This window comes from Xiphophorus maculatus, chromosome 1, assembly GCF_002775205.1.
Source record: "Xiphophorus maculatus strain JP 163 A chromosome 1, X_maculatus-5.0-male, whole genome shotgun sequence".
Classification (NCBI taxonomy): domain Eukaryota; kingdom Metazoa; phylum Chordata; class Actinopteri; order Cyprinodontiformes; family Poeciliidae; genus Xiphophorus; species Xiphophorus maculatus.
Genome location: NC_036443.1, coordinates 4,022,812 through 4,048,125, shown reverse-complemented (window position 1 = coordinate 4,048,125; position 25,314 = coordinate 4,022,812). Strand labels below are relative to the sequence as shown.

The following is a 25,314-nucleotide window of genomic DNA, read 5'->3' as shown; positions in this document are numbered from 1 at the left end:
CTTGGCTGTTCATGTGACTATATTTGTATGAGCCCACTCCTATTCTGGACAGGTCTGTCAGTTTGCTAAAAGTTAGATAAGAACATATTTCTTTACTTCTGTACAGAGAAGTTCCATGTATAGCTCTGGAACTTTTAAGTTTTTATTTTATGTGACAGATATGGTAAATCTTTACCTTTCTCATTTAGACACTAATTTTTGTCCATTCATTACAAAATTTCTTAGGTTTGGTCAGCTTGAACTGAGAGTGTCTGAACAAAAATTTCCACGTTGTGCTACAGATCCTCCATTAGATTTGCAGTCAAAATTTTAACTGGGCCAATCTAAAAAATGGCATGTTTGGAGTGTTAAAGTTGCAGCATAAAAAATGTTGTTGTTTTTTTACGTTAGAAGTGTCATGCCTTGAAAAGATCGAACACTTCCACCTCCTCCCTGAGCTACAACTGCTGTCTACAGAAATGTGCCATTCCCAATCACAAGAGAGCCAGAAGGAGCATCCTAGCGCTGTCAATCAACTTCATCTACACGCTGCTAAATGTGCTAATGGCAGAGAAATGACTTACTATTTTGGGAAAAAATGTTTATCCACTGTCACTGGTGGCCATGCTAACTAGCCTGAGTCCTGGCAGACTCTGGGAAGATGCTGTAGCATAACAGCAGGCATGCAAGCATGATTGACAGTGTTAAGGCCCTCCTCCTGGCTTTTTATTGGCTGAGTCTAGTTATCACTGAGAGCACTGGAAGAAGCCAGGGGAGCTTGATTTTTTTTCACAGATTAGCTGTCTCTTCATGATCTGTATGAGACGTACACATTTGTTTTTGTTTTGTTTTTTTTAACAACAAATTTGTAAAAAAATTTTCTTTTTTTTTGCACATTTGTAAAAAAAACTTCCTATTGTGTCCTCTAGTCCAGTGGTTCTCAAATGGGGGTACGTGGAGGTACTGCAGGGGGTACGTGAAGCTTTTCAAAATATCTTTAAAAAATCAGCAGGCTCCTCATAATAAGTCTTGGGTTCAAATCAAATCAAATGTTCAATGCAAAGTGATTAAAGTGCAATCTTCTTTTTTTTTTATTATCCTAAAAGAGGTAACGTTTATTTTTTTTGTGAGCAAATCTTTATTTATTAAGTTAATTTATTTTGTAAACAAAATATAATTTATTTATAATTAAATTACAGATTTATTTCTGTGAACACATTTTAGTTATTTATGTATATATTTAATTTTGTACCATTACAGAGACCAATATAAATTAGCAGCGTTTTGCATATTTCAGTTTTGACTAGTTTTATACCTTCCTGGTGGTCACCGTCTTCTGTTTCTCTTTTTTGTTTAACCATGCAATGTTTGCAATATGGATGTATTTGTCAGGTTCACTGATATAAGTTGTTTGGCTTTAATAAATCAGACAGTGATTTTACAGCACTGTACCTCTTTTTTATTCCAAAAATGTTTTGCCCGTGTCAGGGGGTACTTGACTAAAAATATATTTTTAAGGGGGTACATCACTGAAAAAAGTTTGAGAACCACTGCTCTAGTCCATAATCGCATACTGCCACATTGAAAACATTATTTGCTTTGAATGCAATCTCTCTCCTTATTAGGTGTGAGCTTTCTGAGGCCATGTTTCTGTCAACGAGTCTGCTGAGACAGGTTATTTCCACTGGGGACTTGGTTGCATAATTTAACTGGAATGGCAAATTACCGGGTGTATGTTGAATTTTTTTTCCTCAACATTGAATGATGAAAAAAATTTTTCTGTTGATCTGAAAATATATGACGTTAGTTACGTTAATAAATGTATTTTATTTTTGAAGTTTACTTTTGTGAAATTAAATTGTCCAGTTGTTAATTAAAAGCAAGGCTTCGGAGACTTTTGTTACCTGTAAAGTAAACCGACTGGAGATCTCAGGCGCGCAGGACCCCAAGTTGCCAATGACTGTATTCACATCACGTGTGCGTGGTATTCAGGAAGTAGCGCAGACTGGCAGTCATTTCAGGTCTGGTGGGGCAGTAGTATATTTTGTTTCTCATAAAGTAGGTTCTACCCGCCGAAGACAATGACACAAACGCAGTAAGTTGGATTTTGAACGTTGTGTTCTGCTTTAGTATCGGAGAAGCAGTGTTAGTTTGACAGAAATGGGTCCTGGTTAGATGTAGAACATTCTAGAAACACCGTAGACTGCGGGGGTTTCGAGTCCGGGCAGAAACAGCGCAGCAGCCCGAGGCCGTGAAAGAAGCTTAGCGGCAGCCGCAGAGTGCGCTAAGGAGTCGCCCGCTATTGTGAGTTCAGGCGGAACTACGACCACGTTAAAGGTAAGTAGGCCTTCAGTTTCACTGTTATAGGCGATATTAGGGTTTAAAACACCCGGAAGCTTGATGTCACGAAATGTCAGAACGCGTTTATTTATTATCTGGTAGCCGTGTCAACCCTTTCGTTTCAGTTACAGTTAGCATGTTGCTAATGACATTAGCCGTTGAGCCTTTCCTGGTCTGTGCGGCTAGAAGTGCTGCTGCATATCAGGTTGAGCGACCTCACCTATGAACTGTGTGCACAGCTGCCATGGACTTGGAGCGATGATGATGATATTAGTAATAATTAATAACAACAAATCAGCACAACCTTCACAGTGGAATTATCGGACAGAAGAAGTTAGCGCACCGGTGAATAATTACTTTGTTTACACATGTACGTTTTAGTTAAGTCTAATGACTAAATGTAGTCCATTGGGACACCGCAGTAGTGGTAGTTAAATGTCACTTTTTAATAGACATGTTAGGACATTAAACGCTATTATTTTCAGGCGGCTAGCTCACTAGCTACTGAGCTGCTAATTGTAAGGGAGAATCGTCTAATAAAGCCATTTGCTTTTTATGAGCAGGGTTCGTATCTCAATAAATGCGCACTAAAACTCCTATAAATTTATGTTGCTCTGTTTATTTACTTTTTTATCATACGGTACTTGCTGAATGTTATATTAGGCTAAGGAAAAGAGGCTAGGCTCTTTTGTATTGGCCGTGTTCCCCTTCAGCGTTGTCATTTGAAACCTGCTCCTAATTGGCTTAAAGCACCCTGATGTTTGTACATGAAGGAGCTTCTAGCTCTGTTCGCCCCAGCTTTATATACCTGAAACACTAAGTAACGTATTCCTGTGCGTTTTAAAACATACATATATCACATAAAATATTTGCTAATTCATATGACTTGCATTTAAAATCCAGAAATGAATGTATTCTTCAGAGATATATTCAATGATTAAATTGTTACCTTTAAAAGTTGATGAGTGCAGGAGCCTCAACGATCCAACACTACAAACATAATGATCCTTCCAAAAGTATTCACACCCTTTGGTCTTTAGTTATGTTGCAACCACAACTTATTTTATGTGAAAAGCCAACACATACTAATGCATAAGTTTGAAACGGAAAAAAATCCGTTATCTATATTAAAATGTATTAAAAAAAATTTTTATCTAAAAATTGTGGTCAGCGTTTGTATTCAACTTGATGCATGGCCTTAATACCATCAAGTGCAGTCAGTTGCCTTTGTATGTCACATAATTAATGTTTTTTGTGTGTATTTTAATCTCAATAAATATCCAGAGGCTTTATAGGTTTACAAAAAAACAAATCAGTGTATAAACAGCATGGTAAGATGTGCTTATGGAACAAGCAGAACAAATGAAATCTATATTATGAACATAAAGCAGAAGGTAACGGGTTAGAAGTATTGCTGCATACAAACTGATTTAAAATGGTAACTAAGCTTTTGAAATTAAAGTTTACACCCAACACAGATTGAAACAATAAACACTTTATAACATATGAACCCACACACACTAAAAGCATGCATAGAAGATAATGTTGGAACGAGTTTTGAAAGTTCAGAGCTGATTGTTGGTCAGTCACTGTATGCTATCAGTGTGATCTACTTTATCTTTCTTCTGATCTATTATTTTTTTAATTTTCACTGCTTCTCTACAGGTGTTTCAAGTTATGCACTTGTTTCCAGGTAGCTGTTCAGTTTGGTTACGTTTCACACGACGCCCTCTAAACCAGCTATTTTAAAAGTTGTGATGCTCAAGTGAGGTTTTGTTAAAACCAAAGTGGAGTCTAAGCTAAATGACTTAGAAAAATAAACAACATTTTTTTCTGATAAATGTCGACATTGAAAATACTGCAGTGATTTTCATAGTAGCAGCCGCCAGGGGACGCTGTGGGGGCTTTAGAAAGTTGGAGGGAAAATGAGGGGGAAAGAAATTCAAAAATAAAAAAATTCATCTCAAAATTTTCAATCTCAAATTTTTCATCATAATTCCAATTTTGTTTTTCAGTATTTTAAAATTAATATCTAAGTTTAAATAATTTATTTAAATGTTATTTCTGATGCTTTGTCAATGTTCTCTCATCAGAAAAGGGGATTGAAAATTGTATTATCTGTTGATAAAGTCGTAATGTATTATCTGATAATTAAGACTTTCCATAGATTAAGACCATAGAACTCAAGGCCAACTAAAATCAAAAGGTATGGGGCAGCATTTATGCTAAATGAATGTAATAATCATTGGATAGTAAATAAAAAAATCATTCTAAAAGTTTATTTTTCTTTACATATTGTCTGTGTGTTTGCAAAGGGGCTCCCTGCCCAGAGGTTAATGCTCTTTTGGGGGGCCCTGATCTATGCGAGTAGAAGTTGGCTTACTTTTTTTTTCTCAAGTTCTTACTTTTAATTGTGCCACAGTTTGCAAACAGCATTCATATTTGCATTGCTATGTTGTTGTTATTTTGCTTCAGAAATCCCCTCTATGTTCTGCTGCAGGTTCCCACGCTGCGTTCAGCACCCTAATTCTGTTCTGGGAGAGTTCAGACCAGTATCGTCGCCAAGATAGCCGGGCCAGGCAGGAAGAGGCACACTTCAGATTCCGAGCCCAGCAGCGGTAGTGATTCTGGCGACGGGCGGCCGGTTAGCGCTAAGTGCCTGAAGATGGCCAGCAGCGGGGGGGACCGAGTAGCTGGTAGCGAGACGGCGGGGCGTCGTAGTGGGGCTCAACAACGAGGAGGCGCTAGGGAAAACGGCTCTGAACAGACCAGCAGCACCAGTAAGAAGAAACAGAAGGACAAGGCCAACCAGGAGAGCAGAGAGGCCAAGAGGGCTGCAGCAGCAGCCAATGCAGCGCTGGATGGTGTTCTGGCAGAGGTCAAGAAAGGTGAGAATAAATGAAATGCTCCTGCTACTGGAGTAACCAGTTTATTTGACTGGTTGAAATTGCTGTGGATAATCACTGGATAACTTATGGTGGTGCAGTGCTGCTCCTCCGTTGCTGTGTGTCCACTACAAATGTGTGTAATTCTTTGTTTATATTCTGCTAAGATAGGAAAAAAACAACACAATTGCAATTACAGTGTTTCTGTTAAATAATAAATGAAATTGAAATCATGCTGAATAAGCTTGTTCATGCAATAAGTCATTTAAAATCATGGCAGCAACATATGTGGACAGTTACATATATTTATAATGCAGCCACGGCGCCCTCGCTCCTCATCCATCAGCCATCAGAGGAGATGTAGGTGTCTTATTCAGGTGTTTTAGCAACAAACCGCTTACACTTGTCAGTGGCTGTGTAGCCGACATTTTGGAGAAATTGTAGTCGTTCCTCTTACAGGAGAGCTCTGGATTCAACACATGGGGTTGACTCACAACTTTTTCTGAACTGCTTGATGCCGTGAGAGCTCTGGTGGAGCCAGCTGCACGTTGTCCAGAAAAAAGAAAAGATCGTTCTACCACTTCCTGTTGTTGTCTTCAGTGTTTTCGCCAGCAGTAACATTTGGCTGTTGATTGCATGACTTGTGGTGCGACAAAAGTGTTTCCATTGCAAATTTGCAAAATACATTTATTTTGATAGGGTTGAAAATTTACCTCATGCTAGCGCAAAAACGTAACAAAAAATTAGTTTGTGTTTTTTTGGCATTTTCAATTAAACTAATTTATTTTCAAAATTTCAGTTTGCGCAATTTTATGGTTAATGGAAACGCAGCTAATGACACACACACAAAAAATTTTTTAAAGAATTTTCAAAAAGAAGAACAATCACTTAGTGGACTCTAAGAGAGCTTAAAAATCTTCATATTAAAGGGTTAGTTTTAATTTTCTGATGGAAGGACCTGTGAACATGTTTTCAGCTGGAAGATGTCATATCTGTGTGAGCTAATAGAAAATAGGAATGCTTTACAATAATAGCTATTCTGAGGTTCACTGTCTGTTTTAGCCGATTCATCACTTTGGAACAGTTCAAACTGAAAATGATTGAGTTATCAGTGAGATATGCTATAATAGTATAAACGGTTTGAAATTTTCTAAAATTTAAACAATGTTCATTTATGTGTGCAAAACATCTAACTGTTTCTGTTAGACATTTTGGATAGCAAGTGCATACTTTCATAGGGATATTCACATCAGTGTTTTTATATGCAGAATTTGTTTTCCTTGTGCCATTTTTATTTATTCTCCCTCTAACAAGAATGTTGTTTTTATTTTTTAGACCTCTGGATCGTTGCCTTTATTTTGATACTAGAACAATTCAGACCCTGCAGTTCTTTAAATGTAATAAATTAATTACGACCATTTTAACATTTTAATATCTTCATGTTTTCTGAAGATCAGATGGTCATGTGTATTTCTGTGTACTGGTTACTTCCAGTACAGACTGATTCAGTTCTATAATTTATAATCTTTTCCTAGATGTGTTTGTGGACTGGAAGCAGAACGTGAATGAAGTGACGGTCAGGCTGCGCTGTGGAGACGGGGTGCAGAGGACAGAGGACATCAACACCACGTTCACCGACACACACTGCAACGTGTCTTTCCCAGGTTGACTTTGCTAAAACCTGCAAAAGCTGCAACTAAGTGAAATGGATTCAGGCAGGTGTTTGTAAATGTTTCTTTTGACTGTATTTTGGTTTGTCTCTAATTGATCAGATGGGCGGCAGTGGAGCTGTCAGTTGCAGGAGGAAATCGAGGCCTCCTGCAGTAAAGCACAGTACAAGGAGAAAGGTGGATTTCTGCACCTCATTTTGCACAAGAAGATTCCGTTTCACATTTGGCCGTCTCTCAAGGTGAGCCACTTTCAATGTTTTTCTTCCTCTTTTTGCTGTCCTTCAAAATACATCCGCGTTCAAACTTTAGACAGAAATATATTTTACTTTAGTTTTACTAAAATTACAATATGCATCTGTCTAAAGTTGTAAGTGGGATTGCAAAGCAGAGCTGTGAATCTTTCAATGTCTTTTGATTCCATTTTTAGGGTCAGGATTTGACTCAGAAGTGATTTTTGATTCAGAAACCAATTTGTTTGTTCAAACAGCCTGGAGACATTGTTGAAATTATGTGACTGACAAGATGAAAAGACAGTGTAAAGAAGTGGAACATTTATTTAAAACATTTCTATAAGGTTACATGCTATACTGCATTATGGTGGACACGTAATGTGGTATTCATTATACTCACAAATTAGAGCAGCAAAAGCGTACAACTTAAACACATTTTAAAATGGACTTTTGAGCATTTTGAATCAATTTAGAATTCCCAGGACTAAGAATTGTGATTCTATATAGAAGGATTCCTTTTCTGCATCTCTATTGCAAAGCAACAAAAACTTTATATTTCATTTAATCGTTCTGAACTCGGTGGTTTAAAATTCAGAGGCCAAAAACCCACTTAAGATGAAAGACGAGCAGAAGAAAATAACATTTTTCTCTACAGTTACTTAATTTCAAAAGCTAATTGCCAAGTTCAACATGTTGGCGTTTAAGTGGCCTCATTTCTTTTCTTAATTCTTTCAGTCAAATAAGAAGGAAAAGGACGTGGCCCGACCAGAGTCCAGAAATGAAACCAAACCTTCCACCTTGAAGTCATCAGAGAAAGCCAGATTAGCTTTAGAGCAGCTGCAGCCTCGGCCTCCCTCATCACCCGCACACGACGAGCAGAGCCGCAGCGCTGGCAGGCCTGAGCGTGGCTTCAAGCGCTGCTTCAAAAACAAAGCGGGCGACAAGGCGGCCGCGGACTCGGTCCAGGTGAAAAAGGGCTCCGACGACAGCTCGGGCGCCAGCATCGTGCCAAGGGCAGACGCAAAAGGCGAGCAGCCATCTCAGGAACACGGTGCCGCACGCACCACTTTGCTGCTGCCCAACATGAGCAAAGACCCAGAAGGGGAGCCCGCCTCTGAGAGATCTACTGCAGCTGCTGGTACAATTCCTCATCCCAGCTCACACAGACATGAAGACAACAGAGCAGAGAAAGAGGGAGGCAGCCAGGAATCTGGAGCACCAGGGGCGGCTGCTGGAGACAGAGCTCAGGTGAGACGGTGCTTTAAAGCCTCTTCTCATTTTTGTTCTGAGAACCACTTATTGTTTCAAAAAGAAAGAAAATGTTTCAGATTCTCAAGTGTTTGCCCTGAGAGAAGTCTCCTGGTCAATCAGAATAAAGTGTTTTATTATTATTATTTACAAAGTTGTAAAATGTTGTCTGGAGAAATTATCTACTACAGTAAGAACCTGGAAGATTTTTTTTCCACTTTCTTTGGTTAATCTTTTTTTTGTTCAGACTTTAAAAGCATTATGTGGTTGAGATCTTTATCACTAAAATAAAAGGTGATTCTTCTTTTTTATTAGAGTGAAACAATATCTCTTTGTATCACTGCAGCCTGGAATAGGAAGACTTCTGGACATACTGATATCATTTTACACCTGATTTTGGTTTAAACTGGAAGTTGGTTACCTGCTTCTTTCTGGAGAAGAAAAGTAGTGAAAGAATCCATTGACTTTAGACTGAACATCTAAAGTCAATGGAGCGATAACAGATGTCTTTGTTGCCTCCAGAACACTAATATCTATCTGTTTGTGTGAAGGTGGAGAAGACAGACGAGTCAATAGACGTGTCCGAAACAACAATACCTGGGACTGACGGCCATCTAACAGCTCCTGACATCACCGATCGCTTCCAGAACCCAGCCAAATCCAACAAGGAACCGGATTCTTCTCCACAGATGCCGAGAGACGGAACTGACCTTGAGGTGCAAGGAAAACCCACTGAGCGTGAATCCCAGCAGGACGCTTTCACATCCCAGCAGCCTGGGATAACGGAGAAGCTACCAGAACCAGCTGCCGGTGCAGCTCACAGGCAGAGTCAATCAGCAGGTCTAACGCTGAAGTCAAGCAGTTGTGACGGAGAGGAGAAACGGGACCAGTCAAAGGAAGAGCCCACTCTGGAGATGATGCAACAGGAAGGTTGGTTACAAATGCAGAATTGGTTTAAATGGAAATGTTTTGAGGAAGCTGGTAACTCTTTAATCAATACTATTAGTTTGAGAAAGTTACAAACACTCCCAGAAAACGTCCTAAGATGCGCTTTTGGAAATGAAACGACAACAAAGAAAATACAGCAGTGAACTAAAAGAAACTAGTGTTTCTGTATAATCAAATAATCTTTTAAATAAATAATATACTGCTAAATGTTACTGATGCTTTATTATCTGAAAACAACAGAGCGAGTTGAATGTCATACCAACCTTTATTGTTAAACTGGACGTGAATATGAGTGGAGCAGAATGCCAGGTCCATGTTTCTGCAGTGATTTTCAAAACATCAGCAACCTTCCCTTTGTGTCTGCCCTTGCAGTTCAGTGATTGGGACAAATGTCCTAAAAATCTGCATCCCCCTATTTACATCGTTATTGATACCCGCAGTTTGCCATAAGGCTTTGATATTTGATACATTGTGCTGTATTCTCCAAAATGAGCCTTCAAAGAGGGATCATGTAAATGCTGCTACAGGAGCATCTTCCAAACAGACCGATTTGAATTTTAGGTTGCTGACATATGGTACTCTGGAGCACCAGCTTTACTCGTCTCTGCCATCACTGGTGTATAAAACAAATAATAATTTAAAATAAATAATCAAACAACACTTAGCCTGTTGGGGGGCAAGTAAAACCTGGTAAAGCCAGGCTTGTAATACCCTGGGGCTAAACCCTGATCACATCCTGTCCAGATAAATGAAACAGTGAGGAAGCATTCTGTATTTTCTTGTTGTTCATCACTTGTTGGTTCAAGTTTTAAAAATTTTTTTTTTTGTCTATAAAAATCCCCTGCAGCCCCAGAGCCGATGGTCAACCTGCCGTTGGTGAAAAACGACTCGTACGAGAAGGGCACAGACCTGATGGTGGTCAACGTTTACATGAAGGGAATCTGCAGGGAAACAGCCAGGGTCATCTTCAGAGAGCAGGACTTCACCCTCATCTTCCAGACAAGGTGCTTCACCTGAATATGCTGCTAAAAAGCAGAAGCTTTGCCTCTTTGTTTATCAGAACTAATCACTTATTGTTTGCTCTTTGACAGCGATGCGAACTTTCTTCGGCTTCATTCAGGCTGTGGGCCAAACACGTTGTTCAAGTGGCAAGTTAAACTCAGGTAGCTGCTCTGCCCTGACTTCCTTTTGACAGGTTAATAACGGCATGAAAGAAACTGTCTAGTTGGTATTTCCAACTAATACCACTAACATTTTGAAACGAAGATCTGAAAAAGGTCTGCATTAAGTTGATGGCATAAATGTGAGCTATGTGAAAAAGTGTGATATGACCTCCTGTGTGTCAGGAACCTGATCCAGCCAGAGCAGTGCAGCTACTCCTTCACCCCGTCCCGCCTGGACATCACCCTGAAGAAGAGACACAGCCAGCGCTGGGGCGGCCTGGAGGCCCCGGCCTCACAAGGTCTGCTGCCAGCTTTCTATTTAGTTCTCTCAAAGACTTTAAAGAATTTCATAATTCATTTTATTTCTTCTTTCTAAACCAAATATTTAGTGTTGTTTAGTGTTAAATGTTCATTAGAATTTTAAAGTTTGATTTTTCAAAATGTGGTGTTGCATTATTGTGCCTTTGCCATTATATTACTTGAAAACAAGTAATATTAATAATAAAAAATATTATTGTTTATCGGGATACCTTCTGGGCCAATTTACTGTCCAGCAAAATTTATCGTGGCAGGCTTAGCTTTCTCCAGAAGTGTTTTTAAGCAAATTAAATTTTTTTTTTTTTTTTTAGGAAATCTGTAATTGATATTTAGCACAATTCATGGTGAGTCTGTTGATCTTCTAACCACAAGCTTTGTTGTCCTGTTTAAGGTGCAGTGGGTGGTGCTAAGGTTGCTGTGCCCTCCAGCCCCACCTGCATGGAGAAAAGCCAGCCAGGCAGCAGTCAGCACAGCCTCCCAGCCAAGGAGGAGCCCCCGAGGGTTGGAGAGGAGCCCACCAAGGCGCCCAAGGCATCTCCCAGAGGAGTGGAGGAAACGAGTCTGGATACCGTAGCTCCCCGCCCCGTCTCTGAGCACGTTAACATCACCAAGGCGGAGCCCACAGTAACCATGGTGAGGGGGAAACACAACAGGTTACTCCAGGTCAAGCAAGCAACATAAACTAAGATGTGTGTGAAGATAAGTGGGGAAATGTGTGCTTGTGTTTCAAGCCTCAGCCCAAGCCTACTTGCATGGTGCAGCCCATGACCCATGCACCACCTGCTGCTAACGAGTGCCACGAGGAAGAGGAGGAGAAGAAGGTGTGCCTGCCTGGATTCACAGGACTGGTTAACCTGGGCAACACCTGCTTCATGAACAGCGTCATCCAATCCCTGTCCAACACCAGAGAACTCAGGGATTACTTCCATGGTAAACACAACCATGATACTGCTCTAGGTGATCCATGATCATCTAACCAGGAACTTTTATTCAACATCAACAGAATTTATCTGCATCACTTTTAGCTGTTTGAGCTTTAAAACACTAGTGATTAATGCAGAGCTTGTACTTAAGGGTCATTTATCTTGTATAGAAATTAGTGGTGAGACTTCAAATTTGTAATCGAGTTAATTTAATCAACTGAAATTAATTTATTTCATTTTAATCAAAAACTATGCAAAACAAGTAAGATTTTCAATTCAAGTACCATTTTTGCTGCTGAAGTACTCAATAAATAGATATATGAGCTCAACAAAAAAGGTATTTATTGTTTTTAATCTGTTTGGATTTTTCAATCGTCAAATTGGTGCAAAGTGTTATTGTAGCCATTTAGCTTTCAGTGTTCCAGGAAGCCCTGATCATTGATGGAATGATCATATAGAAATGTGGACACGGACATTAGCGTTGGACGTCTATGCTGCTGCTACATGTTTAGCATTGAGATGCTATTTTATCCTTTAATAGTTTAGCTGATAAGCTAACTAATTTTAGCACAACTTGAGCTCAACGACAGCATCCCACCAGATAATGTTTTGAAGCAGAACTTGAAAAAAGTTCTGATTCTCTTGACAGCTTCTCTGTCAAGAGAATCAGTTTTGTTCTCCATTGATGTGTGCCGATGTCGCTTGTGCTTCAAATTTACGGGCGTGCCAGAAACATACGATTACAAAGGTTTCCAGTTGAGAATTTTCTATGTTTAATCAAAATTAAGACGTTAAGTCCCAGCCCTCTGAACCGTCTGTAGCTTTACTATAAGGTGCTGATGTTTTTCTCTCTTGGTTAAAACCTCCTGATCTCTGAGTTTTCCCTCCCTGTCAGACCGAGCGTTTGAATCCGAGATCAACTGCAGTAATCCACTGGGAACCGGAGGCAGGCTGGCCATCGGTTTTGCTGTTCTGCTCAGGGCTCTGTGGAAAGGGACTCATCATGCCTTCCAACCATCAAAATTAAAGGTATTCTAATTAAGCAGGATTTTTCTAACTTGTTTGGAATATTTCTTTCGTTTCTCTCACACGGTCCTTTTCACGAGTCGCGTCTGAACTCACGAATGAACTCCTTCGTTCCCTTCTGATCTCGCAGGCAATCGTGGCCAGTAAGGCCAGCCAGTTCACAGGTTATGCTCAGCACGATGCGCAGGAGTTCATGGCGTTCCTCCTGGACGGACTCCACGAGGACCTGAACCGGATCCAGAATAAACCCTACACCGAGACGGTGGACTCTGACGGACGTCTTGATGAGGTGGATTGGTCGTGAAAAATTGGCCCCATGGGATATTTACTTACTTTTTTCTATTAAGCCAAACCAAGTTGAAGTTTGCTTTCAATTGATTGTTTTTTTTCTGTTGTTGCAGGTGGTTGCAGAGGAGGCATGGCAGCGACACAAGATGAGAAATGACTCGTTTATCGTGGATCTGTTCCAAGGCCAGTTTAAATCCAAGCTAGTGTGCCCCACATGCTCCAAGGTAATATTCAGCTCCATTAAAACATAGGCTGACAGACCTGGCTTTACCCCGTCTCAATCGCCCTACTATTTCTTTTTACAGGTCTCCATCACCTTTGACCCCTTCCTGTACCTCCCAGTCCCGTTGCCACAAAAACAAAAAGTGCTCTCTGTTTTCTACTTTGCTAAAGAACCTCATAAAAAACCAATCAAGGTGAAATGATCATTTGTTCTCTCTGCTTCTCCTGGTTTCCTGACATGATGAGTTGCACTTTGCCCCCCCCCGCCAACCCTTTAACATACTTTTCCACTGTGTGTCGTAGTTTCTGGTTAGTGTGAGCAAGGAGAACTCCAGCACTGCTGAGGTTCTGGAATCTATCTCCAGGAGTGTGAGGGTCAAGTCTGAGAACCTCAGACTGGCGGAGGTTAGTTATTAGATGCTGTTATTAGATTTTAGGCAATAAAATGTTTTTCTTTAAAGAATGATTCAATTGCTTATTTTCATCTTTTAATATATTTCTAATATTGTATAACATAAGCTCAAGTAGATACGTGAAAAATTTGCAGATTATACCAATATTTTTTTTATCCAATTATCAGAATACTCAATTTATTAAAATGACATACAACAAATGTAGAAGTTTTCCTGATGGGAGTCCTTGTTTTTCTTCCCCTCTGCCAGGTGGCGAAAAATCGCTTCCAGCGCATCTTCCTGCCGTCCCATTCTCTGGACACCGTGTCGCCATCTGATATGTTGTTCTGTTTCGAGGTGCTTTCCAAAGATCTGGCCAAAGAACGAGTGGTGCTGCTCAGAGTGCAGCAGGTAATAAAGAAAACTCTTTTGTTGTTCTGCGCGTTAGCTGAGGTGTAACGACCCGATCTGAACGGCTCCGTTTTGCCTTCCAGAAACTCCAGGTGCCCAGCATCCCCATCTCAAAGTGCGCTGCCTGCCTGAAACCTCCAGTGTCCGAGGAAGACAAACTGAAGCGGTGCACCCGCTGCTACCGAGTGGGCTACTGCAATCAGTGAGCATCATGGGATGTCTCAGAGTCGAACTGTAAATGTCTGCAGCTTTTACTGTATTTTCTTTCTTCTGTCCCCCCAGACATTGTCAGAAAACTCACTGGCCCAGTCACAAGAGTCTATGTCGTCCCAACTCTGAGAACGTAGGCCTGCCATTCCTTGTTAGCGCCCCAGAGTCCCGCCTGTGCTACGCCCGCCTCGCCCAGCTGCTGGAGGGTTACTCCAGGTAATCACACCACCTCAGCTGCTCACCTGTTTGATTCATTTTAGTCATAACTTCCTCTGCCGGTCATTTTTCTATTAAACTTTAAAGACGGAACAGGAGTTCTGTTTTTGTTGGGAGTAAAACATTATTAGATTAGATTATCAGTGTCTGAAAGAGTTTGCATTGAGATTATATTAGTAGAATGAACCGAGATGTAGATTAAAGGGGCAGTACTTTGTTTAACTTTACATCCTGTTATAATATTATTCTGCCATCAAAAACATTCCTGGAGTGTTGCCTTGATTCTTTCATGCATGTTTGACTAATCCTTTCATCTCTATGGTAACCATTCAGCTATTTACAACGCCTGGCGGAGCTGAGTCCTGAATTGAGGCGGAGCTCCTAAAAGGCTCCTCCTCACATAGCAGGCCTTCTCTGTTCAGCTCCTTCAGACTGCATAGATCCATAATCTGCATAGGAGCTACTTCTCAGTGAAATTCTAGTAAAAATGTTAAAAGTGTTAATAGAGGATCAATGTAATGACTTTCAAAAAAAGAGACAGAGGACCAATTTAAGGGTGTTAAATTAGAAAGTTAGATAGTTAAATAGACAGAAACATAGATATATGCTATCTATATAAGAGCATTTTTGTAACAATTGAAGGTCACCTGGTTACTTCATTGTGCTATAAATTGGCACTACGTGCCTGGAATAGATATAATACCGCCCCTTTTAAGGATTTGTGATTAATTAAACATTCTAAAAGGAATTTTAATTCATGTCAGTTATTATCTGCTATGGGATTATCATAAGTGATGCCTCTAAATGGCAAATTAGAATCCTAATCTGAGGCTATTTTATGCTTTCTTTTTTTCAGGAGTTCGCATTAATAGATTTTTCTTTGCTTAGAAACATTAATTGCTTTTAAACTATAACAGCTGCAAAACAATAGATTGCACTTTTATAGTTTATGTGAATTCTGCTGCTGTGGTGATGAAGATCCAGGTTTCAGCAGTTAAATTACCGCAAAATGTCTTGAGTCAAAATTTTGTAGATGTGTTGCATAAACACCAAAACTCAGACTCTGTCCCACCACATCAGCTAAAAAAGCAGATGACTGCGTGAATCCTGATGAAACCAACTGATCTGTAACTAAAACCTGGCATTTCTCCTTCCCTGCAGGTTTTCTGTAAACGTATTCCAACCCCCGTTCCAATCAGGCAGAACGTCTCCTGAAACACCCCAGTCCCGGTTAGACGCACTGCCAATGGCGCTCGGCTCTCCTGACGGTGCTGGAGCCGGAGACGAGGCCAGGGGGGCGGGCGGTGATGTACAGGCTGGTGATGCTGACTTGGAGAGCCCTTCTCTGCCGCCTGAGCTCCAGGGGGAATACAGCCAGGCGTCGGCGATCCACTCCGAGGCGTCGGGTTCCTTCTCCCTCTCCAGCACCCGGACTAAAGACTCTGGGTTTTCCGAGTCCGTTTCCTCCACTTCCTGCTGCTCTCTGGACCCTCAGGCCGAGAAAGAGACGACATGTGAGAAAGCGGTGCGGCCAGAAGGTAAAAACCAACAAAAAGTCTTTATATTTTACATCAGGCATCATTAAATGGTGGACTTCAGTCTGAATCGGGACCGAGTGATGGCTCTGCTTGAACCCGCCTCCAACCTGATAAATTCACAGAAATGGATTGTTTACATAGAGCATCTGTTCCAGCAGGATCCTGATTTTCCAAAAATGAAATCTGCCAAAATTCAATAATTTGATCCAATTTATCGGCCAGCACTAACAAATTCTTCTCCTTTGGTTTTGGTCTGAAGCTGCAGTAACAGGGTACCAACAGCCAAGCGATGCATCATCTGGTCATGCCAGTCAGTTCTACATCGGTCTGCTGGACTCGAACAACAAGGAGCAAAGGCTGGACGAGAAAGGTACAAGAACGATCATCGGTTCTAATTGGATTTTAGTTAGAATGCAACTTTGTTTCTTGACTTTAATTTTCCCTCACACTCTCTCTGCAGAGGATGCGCTCGCGGACGTGGTAGATGATGCGACCTTGGAGCTGGTGTGGAAGAACAACGAGCGTCTGAAGGAGTATGTGCTGGTCAGCTCTAAGGAGCTGGAGTACGACGACGACCCCAGCTCCATGAGCGAGACGGCCAGAGCAGGACATTTCACCCTGGAGCAGTGCCTCAATCTCTTCACCAAGCCTGAGGTGTTGGCACCTGAAGAGGCCTGGTAGGGACAAACATTTACCACCTCAGTCCCTCCTAGGGTTCCAAAACATCTTTCCCACTACAACTAAGAGGCGTGCTTCCAGGACTGCAAAACCACAAAGTCTTACCAAGTATTTTGTGTAGTTGCTATTGCACATATCTTAGTTCACCAAGATATGAAATAAGACAAAACTAACTTACAAGTAACTTTTCAGCAAAATGCAGGAAGTAATTTTAAGTAAAACATTCTTTAATAATTTTAAAATGTACTAATTGCACTGGCAGATTATTTCACTTACATTTTCCCCATCTTATAAGTGAAATAATCTGACAGTGGAGCTAGTAGTTTCTCATCAAAACTAAGAAATTTATTTAAACAAGATCCTATAGAGGGACTATTGGTTGACGTTACGTTGTCAGCAGCCACTCTACTGTGCATCCTGCCTTCAGAATACAGGCAAGAATACATTATTCTAAATATTGAAACTATTTACACTTTAATTTTTTATTGTTCATGTTGGAGGTCTCATAAAATTACTTCATTCTCCTAATATTAAGGCTAATAAAATAGTTTATCTTCACCTAGCGCAACTCCCGCATGCAGCGTCTGCAGTTTTCAGAGGCTTTATTTTTAGCACATCGTCTCTGTACCTCACACTACCTTCCGTTCAACCCACTGCATTTTTAATTTCTGAAGGCTTAGTTTATCAGCTGCCTTGATGGATGCAACTACATCTCTGTTTTACTTCTAATTGTGACCAAACTAGGACAACATATTTTTTTTATTTATCCTTTGCATGCTGGCTGACATGTTAGTTGATGTTAAAATTACAAGATAAATGCGGGCAACCAGTCAGCCTTTAGAGGCCTCTCTGGCGCTTTCATCAGTCAAGTTGCACATGCATCCGCTGTTTACAAACAAATAATTCCCTTATTTTTTCTGAAGTTACTTGTAAGTATTTTTTGTAGTAGTTTTTTTGTCTTATTTCAAGTTCTTGCTCAAAAAACTTGACGGAAATATTTGCAGTGAAGTATGTGGAAATTTCTGCCAGTTTTCTGGAAGACAGAACCAGTAATTAAAGAAATGTCTGTAAATGTAATCTTTCTTTGACATATTTCTGGAGTTATTGGTGTTCCTTGTTGCTGAATTTGCTTTATCTTTTTCCTCCCTGCTCCCCATCTGCTTCCAGGTACTGTCCAAAGTGCCAGCAGCACCGAGAGGCCTCCAAGCAACTCCTGCTGTGGCGTCTGCCGAACGTTTTGATCATCCAGCTCAAACGTTTCTCCTTCAGAAGCTTCATCTGGAGGGACAAGATCAATGACATGGTCGACTTTCCTGTCAGGTGATCACAGCTGCTGTGAACTGATCTGAGAGTGTTTAGCATGTGAAAGCACAAGATGCTTAGTGAAAATCTAAACCTCTTAAACAATGTTGGGTTTCAGGAACTTGGATCTGAGTAAGTTCTGCATTGGCCAGAAGGACGAGATGCAGCAGGCCCCCATCTATGACCTCTATGCAGTCATCAACCATTACGGAGGGATGATTGGAGGACACTACACAGCGTACGCTCGCCTGCCCAGTGACAAGAACAGTCAGCGCAGTGATGTTGGTAAGTTTTACTCCTTCCCAAATGTATCTGTGTACTTTTGCTGACTGATCGTGATTTTTTATTTATTTAAAAAAAAAAGAAGAAGATATTATGTAAAATTCTTTAATTAATATCTAAAATTAAAGCCTTAAAATGTCTTAATCTCATTAAAATAATTTAAGTTGGACTTAAATATGTTAATCACAGATCTTAAATTTTGGCGTGGGTGGATTATTTCTTCTTTTTTTTTCTCGCAAGACCTTTCTGTCAGGCAAAATTTTGAGTCACGCGCAAACATCTTCATTGTATCGAGGCACAGAACGTTTTGAGTAGCCAGCTAGTTGCCAGGCTAATGTACCTTTGCTAGCTAACTAGATTATTATTTTTTGCATCTGTTATGGGCACAAATCCAGATTCCCATTGTTTTACTGTAAAAACCCTGTGACTGATTCGCATCAAAACATCACTAGTTACTTTCTGTAAATGTGCTCCTTTTCTATATTGCATTTTGAGTTTGTCTTCCATGTGTGGCTACAGGGTGGCGACTGTTCGACGACAGCACCGTGACAATGGTGGAGGAGAGCCAGGTGGTGACGCGTTACGCCTACGTCCTCTTCTACCGCCGCAGGAACTCCCCCGTGGAGAGGCCACCACGCTTCCTCTCTCCTGGAGCCGAGTCAGCTACAGCCACAGGAGCCTCTGCCAGCCAGGTGAGGGCGCCACAACCATAAGAAACCACAGAGTCCTCTTCACAAAGAGGCTTTGCTTTTGTTTCCCGGGTTCTGAGCTGTACTTTAAATAAAAGGTTGATCATTTCTTCAACCATAGTAACATAAAAAAAAGCTGTTTATGTTAAATAGTGCCATGTAATCACACATTGATTAGATGTTCACATCTACCTTTCAGAGGTTTGGTGTAATAAATGTTCCAGGCACTAGGAGGAGCTTTTAACGGGTTACAAAACAGAAGCATGTGTGTGAAATGGATGAGAAACAACACCCACTAATCATAGATTTTTCTGAGTTCTGATGAATAAAGCCAACCTGCAAAGGTCTCCTTTTAACAATTCAAAATGTTTTAAAAACAGCTGTGCATTTTATGATGCCTGTAAGGGCAATAAATCCATTTTATTGCTTAATCCAATGTAATATTTTTGGAAAATCAGGTTGTTTTTCCACCAATATGTTTCTTGTGTTTCCATACTTGATGTTATCCCACCGAGAGCCACCATCTTGTTCTCTAGCTTGTATTTATTTGGACTCCCAGAAGAGATGATGGAAGCAAGTTTTAGAAAGTATTTAGTCATTTCTTATGTTTTATAAGAAAAAAGTGAGGGAAAAAATAGTTTATAATCAGGAATCGGGTTTTGTAAGAAAATAATCTGATTTCATTTTTAAGCCAATACGTGCCACTGTGAGCATTTTGCATTTATCTTCTCTGTTGACATTGGCAACATGAAAAAGAGAAATTTACTACAATAGCGACCTTTTTTTATATATATATTTTGTTGCTGCAACATCTGTGGAAATCAGAAACATAGCGGTTCATGAAAAATGATGACATCACATGATGTAATTTCTTTAAATTAGTCTTTTCTTTTTAAAACAAACAAAAAAGTCAGTTACTTTAAAAAGATACTGTAGATAAAATTTTTACTTGTAACATTTAATGTACCTGTGGATAGAATTGGTTGTTGTTTTTATCCAGTAGGCCAGCATGTGAAGTGCAAGGAAAGTGATTCATGGTTTTCAAAAATTTTTAGGAATAAAACTGTTCATTTTCCACCCTAGACAAATCACTCTAAAATCTTTCTTATTTTTATTTTTTTTGCTGCATTTACAGCTCCATTCATCTTCACACTTGTATTCCAATTGCTGTAGCATGATACTGCCACCACCATGTTCCACACTGTGGATCTGGTGTGGTAATCTCTGAAAACCTTCCACCCTTTTCCTTCCACTTCACTTCTATACGCCCATGTATTGATCCGTGACACATAAATGACACTTCAGCTTATGGTTCCAGCGTCTAAGGGGTACGAATACTTTGTGTTAAGCGCTCCGGCCTGCCTGTCGTCCCTCCTGCTCGGCAGGCAGCTCACTGTGGCATTACCAAGTGTGATCTTAGTGTTTGTTAGAAACTCGCCTTTTCCCAGAAGCTCACACCCGGTTTCCGCCAATCGCAGGCCTCTCTAATATGGCGGGAACTGGAGGAGGAAGACGAGGGGCCCGACGAAGGGCCTCGCGGACTGTTCCGCTCCGCGCTCCGAAGCCGACAAGCACAGAGGAACAGAGGCGAGGAAGAGGCAGGCGCACGCCGCCGCCGCAGGCACAAGATGTCAGATTATCCCGACGAAGACTGCGTGCGATATCTAGTGGTGGCCACGCTCACTGCAGTCATCGCTCTCTTTGTTAACCTAGTTTATCCCTTTCTATACAAAATCAGATGAACCTTTTAATAATAATGCTTTCAAATAAGACAAATACCTTTCTAATAACAGGTATTTGAAACGAAGATTGCACTACACGCTTTCTGAAAGGATTCTATGGGACTATGGTAGATGTTTCAGTAATAAACGAGAAGCAGTCTTATAGTCGAGGCTAAGGTAGATGTATAGCTTTAAAACTGCAGAATGTAACTTTTGTTAAAAAAAAGAAGTTATTTACATATTTGTTAAAACTGTCACTAAGTCCTGACAGTACACTGTGTGTCAGAAAGCTTATGAAAAGATTGATGTCCTTTGCCTCCTCCCTGAGCTACTGTTGCCATCTAAAGAAACAACCAATCAATCAGACCCAGAAGGAGTCTCTCAGCGCTGTCAGTCAGCCTCATGTATTCACTGCTCAGTCTGCTAATGGCTGATAAACAGCTTACTATTACTGGAAAGTCCTTTATCCACTGTCATTGGTGGCTATGCCAACTATCCTTAGCATTCATTACAGGCTATGCTAGCTGCAGCGTAGCAGAGAGTGGGGTAAGAGGCCTGTGCATGAAAATGATTGGCACTGCTAAGGCCCGCCTCCTGACTCTCATTGGTTGCTTCTAGGTAACGATTGGAGAAGACAGGGGGGCTTCGTGACTCATGCTATACTGTCATGGCAATGATAGTTTCCAAAAATAAATAATATATACCGGTGTGTATATATAAAGTTACATTCTGCAGGTTTAATAAGCCCACTCTTTACTAAGTCATTTGAGGTCAGTAATTATTATTACCTGGAGCAGACTTGATTAGCTAAAAGCTGTGGAACTTTCTAGTTGATTCTTCCGGATTGGGAACCAGTAGTTTGTCTGTGAGGCTTTTGTGGGTCAGTGACATTAGGAGGGCTAATTAGACTGAAGTAAGGAAGCTAGCCTGAAGCCAGCTGCTGCTGCTGCTGCTGCTGAAGGAAACCTTCATTTCTCTGCACAAGGCTCCTTCTGTGAAGCAGCAGCCTGAAGGCTCTTTCCTCCTGATCCATGAGCAACCTGGTTCTTGTCTGATTTATTCAGTGGATTTAGTTTAAAACGTCCTTTTCTGTCTCTTTTAATGTTGTATTTTACATGTCCTGTATGTTTTCTGCACTGTAATGTTTTTTTTTATGTAATAATCTAGGCATGGGCTGGGCTGGTATGTTCGAAATGCCACAGCATAAATATTTCAACTCAAACTGTTTAAGTTCCTTCTTAATGGATGTAGATGATCTGAAGATGAAGCTCTGACTGAAACCACTGTAGTGAGCAGAGGATGCTCATGATTTACCTGCCATGTTTCTCTGTTTTCTCCTTTAGCTGAATTTAGCTTTTCAAAATTTTGTGTTCAGCAACAGGTGGAGGAGGAGCAGTGCTGTTACCTTAATTCCAGAAACTATCCCATGCCTAATAGCAGCTCAGTACGTCTTTATTTGTTTGATGTATTTTTACATGAAATATTTAAAGCCACAAACATACTTTGCATTTTGGAATGAAGTGTAGTAAGCAATATTTTTTTTTTTAGTCAAAGCTGCAGAATTAAGCTTCAAATTTCAGAATTCTGTTCCCTTCTGACTATATATTTTCGTTGTATTTTAAAGCACTATGAGAAATTGTACCTATATATTTTGAAGAAAATTTCTTTTGTAACAAAGTATGTATATATATATATATTTTAATGTAATCAAATTGAATTTAATTTATAAATTGAAAAATGACAGCAATATCGCCATTTTTCACAGTTCTGCCTTCTTTCTTTATGCAGACGGGTTTTTAAAAAATGATTTTCTTGTTTTCTGAGAGCATTTGTGAGTCTCAGGGAAAGTCGTACTAAAGCAGCATTAGATGGTCTGTTATCCTCGAATGTTTTCTTATAAATTAAAATTAAGGTATATGAATGCTTTACTCTGATATATGCAATGCGTCCCGTTTTAATGTGCGTTTAACTTAGACGTGATGTTGAGCTTGATGTGAAGAGGTATGAGGAAGGCTGCAATATCCTCATGCAGGGAGCACAATCACTACTGTTCTGACCTGAAATGATCCAGAGTTGATCAAGACTGAAGGAATCTGATTTAGTAGTTTTAAGCCACCTGTAACGTAATTAAAATCAAAGGAATGTCTTTTCATTTCCTTCCAGTACTGTATTAAAGCTGCTTTTTAAATAAATCCACACTACAACCTTGACTGAAAGTGGATTTTTTTTGTGTTTTTTTTTCCCTGTTTCACTAGTGTGAATGTCTGAGGATCCTTCATTTAACTGGTGATTTATCTTCCAGGCCTCTAGCCAGTCACTGTTTGGGACAGACCTGGACCCTGAAGGACCCCCCACTCTCACCCCGGAGATGCCAGCTGACATTTTCGCTCACTCTGCAGAGTGCACGGCACCGTCCTACAGTAACATGGAGGAGGTGGACTAGTTGCTGTGGCATCCAAAAAAAAAAAAAAAAGGTTTTCCAAAGCTCAGTTGTGGATGTGGTCAACCAGGTTGTCGACTGTTTTCTCTTCGGCTCAGAGTAGTAGTGACTTCCTAAACATAACGCATTAGGGTTTAATAAGCTGGGTTACGCCGTCAAATTCATCCACTGCAAACACGGCTTCCACACCTGCACCATGCAGCCATGTTTCAGAGGTCAGAGGATACGCTGTCGTCAACCATCAGGGCTGGTCTGAAGCTGAAAACCTGGACCAGATCGGATCGGACCATCCCCGACTGACGCTTTGGACTTTTAGGCTAATTCTGTAGAGTTTGATTGATGCTTGTTTAAAACGTGTGTAAATTATTTTGAGTTGTTTTGCTGCAGCATCTCCAGTCAGTGGCTTTGTTTCTTTCTGCAGGGGAGGGACGTGAGTTTTCTGTCTGTTTTCTTAAAGATTTTGCCTTTTTTTTTTTTTCTTGTAATATTTGATCCTGTGGATGTAAGTGTTAGAGGGCTTTGGTATAAACTGAAATATGCATGACTTGATTTTTGTACAGGCTGTAATCGCCCACCCTGAGCTGAAATGCTATGTTGCTCCAGTTCACTGTTGCAGGTTTGTCTTGAGTTATCCAGTCTAACCCCTGCAACGTTTGTCATAAACTGCAGATATAAAGTAAGAACGATTATTAATCCTGCTGTGGAAGTTATAAATGGTTGATTAAAATAAAACTGCTGATGGAAAAGCCTGCAACGTTTTCACTCATCTGGACCTCTGTCAATTCAGGAGTATCTGAAAAAAAGTGCATCTGTAAATAAAACTGGTGAAAACTATTCATATTTGAACCTGTCATGTTTATTTTTTTAACTTGTAAAATTCCTATTTCCACTGAACAGCAGCGGGTTGTTTTGCTTAAACCAACAACATAGTTTGTCTTTAAAAACCTTTTATTTGAAGTGTTATGATTAGACTCTAATACAAATCAGTACTTCAGTGTTGTTTTAAATCGTAACATTTATTTTCCTGATTTTTATTTTGTTTAGACCCAATAGTGGGAATAGAACTAGCTATGAACCAGAAAATGTGGTCAGTTTGATTTACCAAGTTGGTAATTCATTTTTCTCAAAATGCCAGCTTGGTTTGAGTAGCTTTCTGTTTCTCTTACAAAAAAAAGAAGTCATTGTCATGACTATTAACATTTGTTTGATCTGAAACATGGAAATGTTAAAAACAAAAAAAAATGGTTGGGGGTAAATACTACTACAGCACTGTACAAATCTATCAATAAATGTGCCAATCCAATAATTAAAGTAGCTAAATATGTATTTTAGAAAATGTTTTTTATTAGTTCAAACTGGCACTATATTGACAGTGTAATATAAGACAAGTTCCCTCTTTCTTTCTGCTAGGCAGCAGATAGTTCCCCACACCAGAGTGTTGTGAATGCGTAGGCCGGTTAGCGTAGCCACGGATCACGGTGGATAAATGGTTTTCCTGACAGTAAGTCGTTGATTGACAGCGCTAAGTTTTTTTTTTACAGATTTGTCTTGTACCATACTGTTGCAACATTGTGACGGTCTTAATAAATCTGAAAAGACAAAAAAAAACTTTATTGAAAGTTATATACTGCAGCTTTTAACAGATGACTGAGCTCACCAAATCATCTAAGTCAGGGTGTCAAACTGCAGGCGTCCTGCAACTTTTAGTTGTGTCTCTGCTGCACCACACCTGAATAGAATAATTAGGTCATTAAGGTTCTGGAGAATTTATCTACACAAGGAGGAGGTGAAAAAACCATTTCATTCCAGTGTTTTGTACCTGTGACACATCTAAAAACTGCAGGACAGCGGCCCTTGAGGACTGGAGTTTGACACTTGTGATCTACGTGGTTAATGGAACTGCAGCGAAACTTAAGAACAATCTCCTAAGCCAGACTTTAGAAGTTGCTTACAGGGACATTAGCCCAGGAGCCAGATTGTTCAGACGCCATATTTAATTTTTTGTGTGTTTTGCAGACATTGTACTTTATATAAAACTCATATCATGGTGAGTTCTATTAATATTTTAGGGTTTTTGTCAATATTTACAATACTCAAGTATTTAAATATATGAAGCTATTGTACATTTTTTGCAACATGCTCTCCATTGAATCATGGACAGCATGATTTAATGGTGTCCAGTTGTATCGGACTAT

The 25,314-nt window shown here is 40.1% G+C and overlaps 1 protein-coding gene across 4 annotated transcripts; it reads left to right on the top strand.

The window, feature by feature from the left end:
* Positions 1-1,974: 1,974 nt before the first annotated feature.
* On the top strand, positions 1,975-23,965 carry usp19 (ubiquitin specific peptidase 19). 4 transcript variants are annotated; one of them, XM_023331603.1, is made up of 26 exons: positions 1,975-2,316; positions 4,820-5,207; positions 6,740-6,868; positions 6,977-7,113; positions 7,840-8,352; positions 8,904-9,282; positions 10,148-10,304; positions 10,392-10,463; positions 10,647-10,762; positions 11,179-11,414; positions 11,513-11,711; positions 12,600-12,733; positions 12,861-13,019; positions 13,132-13,242; positions 13,324-13,434; positions 13,544-13,645; positions 13,903-14,043; positions 14,127-14,245; positions 14,326-14,469; positions 15,631-16,007; positions 16,267-16,377; positions 16,468-16,684; positions 17,853-18,005; positions 18,106-18,272; positions 18,789-18,961; positions 22,982-23,965. In XM_023331603.1, exons 2-26 carry the CDS (start codon positions 4,985-4,987, stop codon positions 23,120-23,122), a joined length of 4,521 nt encoding a protein of 1,506 aa, XP_023187371.1. In that variant the 5' UTR covers positions 1,975-2,316; positions 4,820-4,984; the 3' UTR covers positions 23,123-23,965. The 4 variants fall into 4 exon arrangements, with proteins under 4 accessions (XP_023187371.1, XP_014326956.1, XP_023187358.1 ...); XM_014471470.2 differs by having other exon boundaries at positions 11,173-11,414; XM_023331590.1 differs by lacking the exon at positions 22,982-23,965 and adding an exon at positions 20,437-22,889.
* Positions 23,966-25,314: the final 1,349 nt, after the last annotated feature.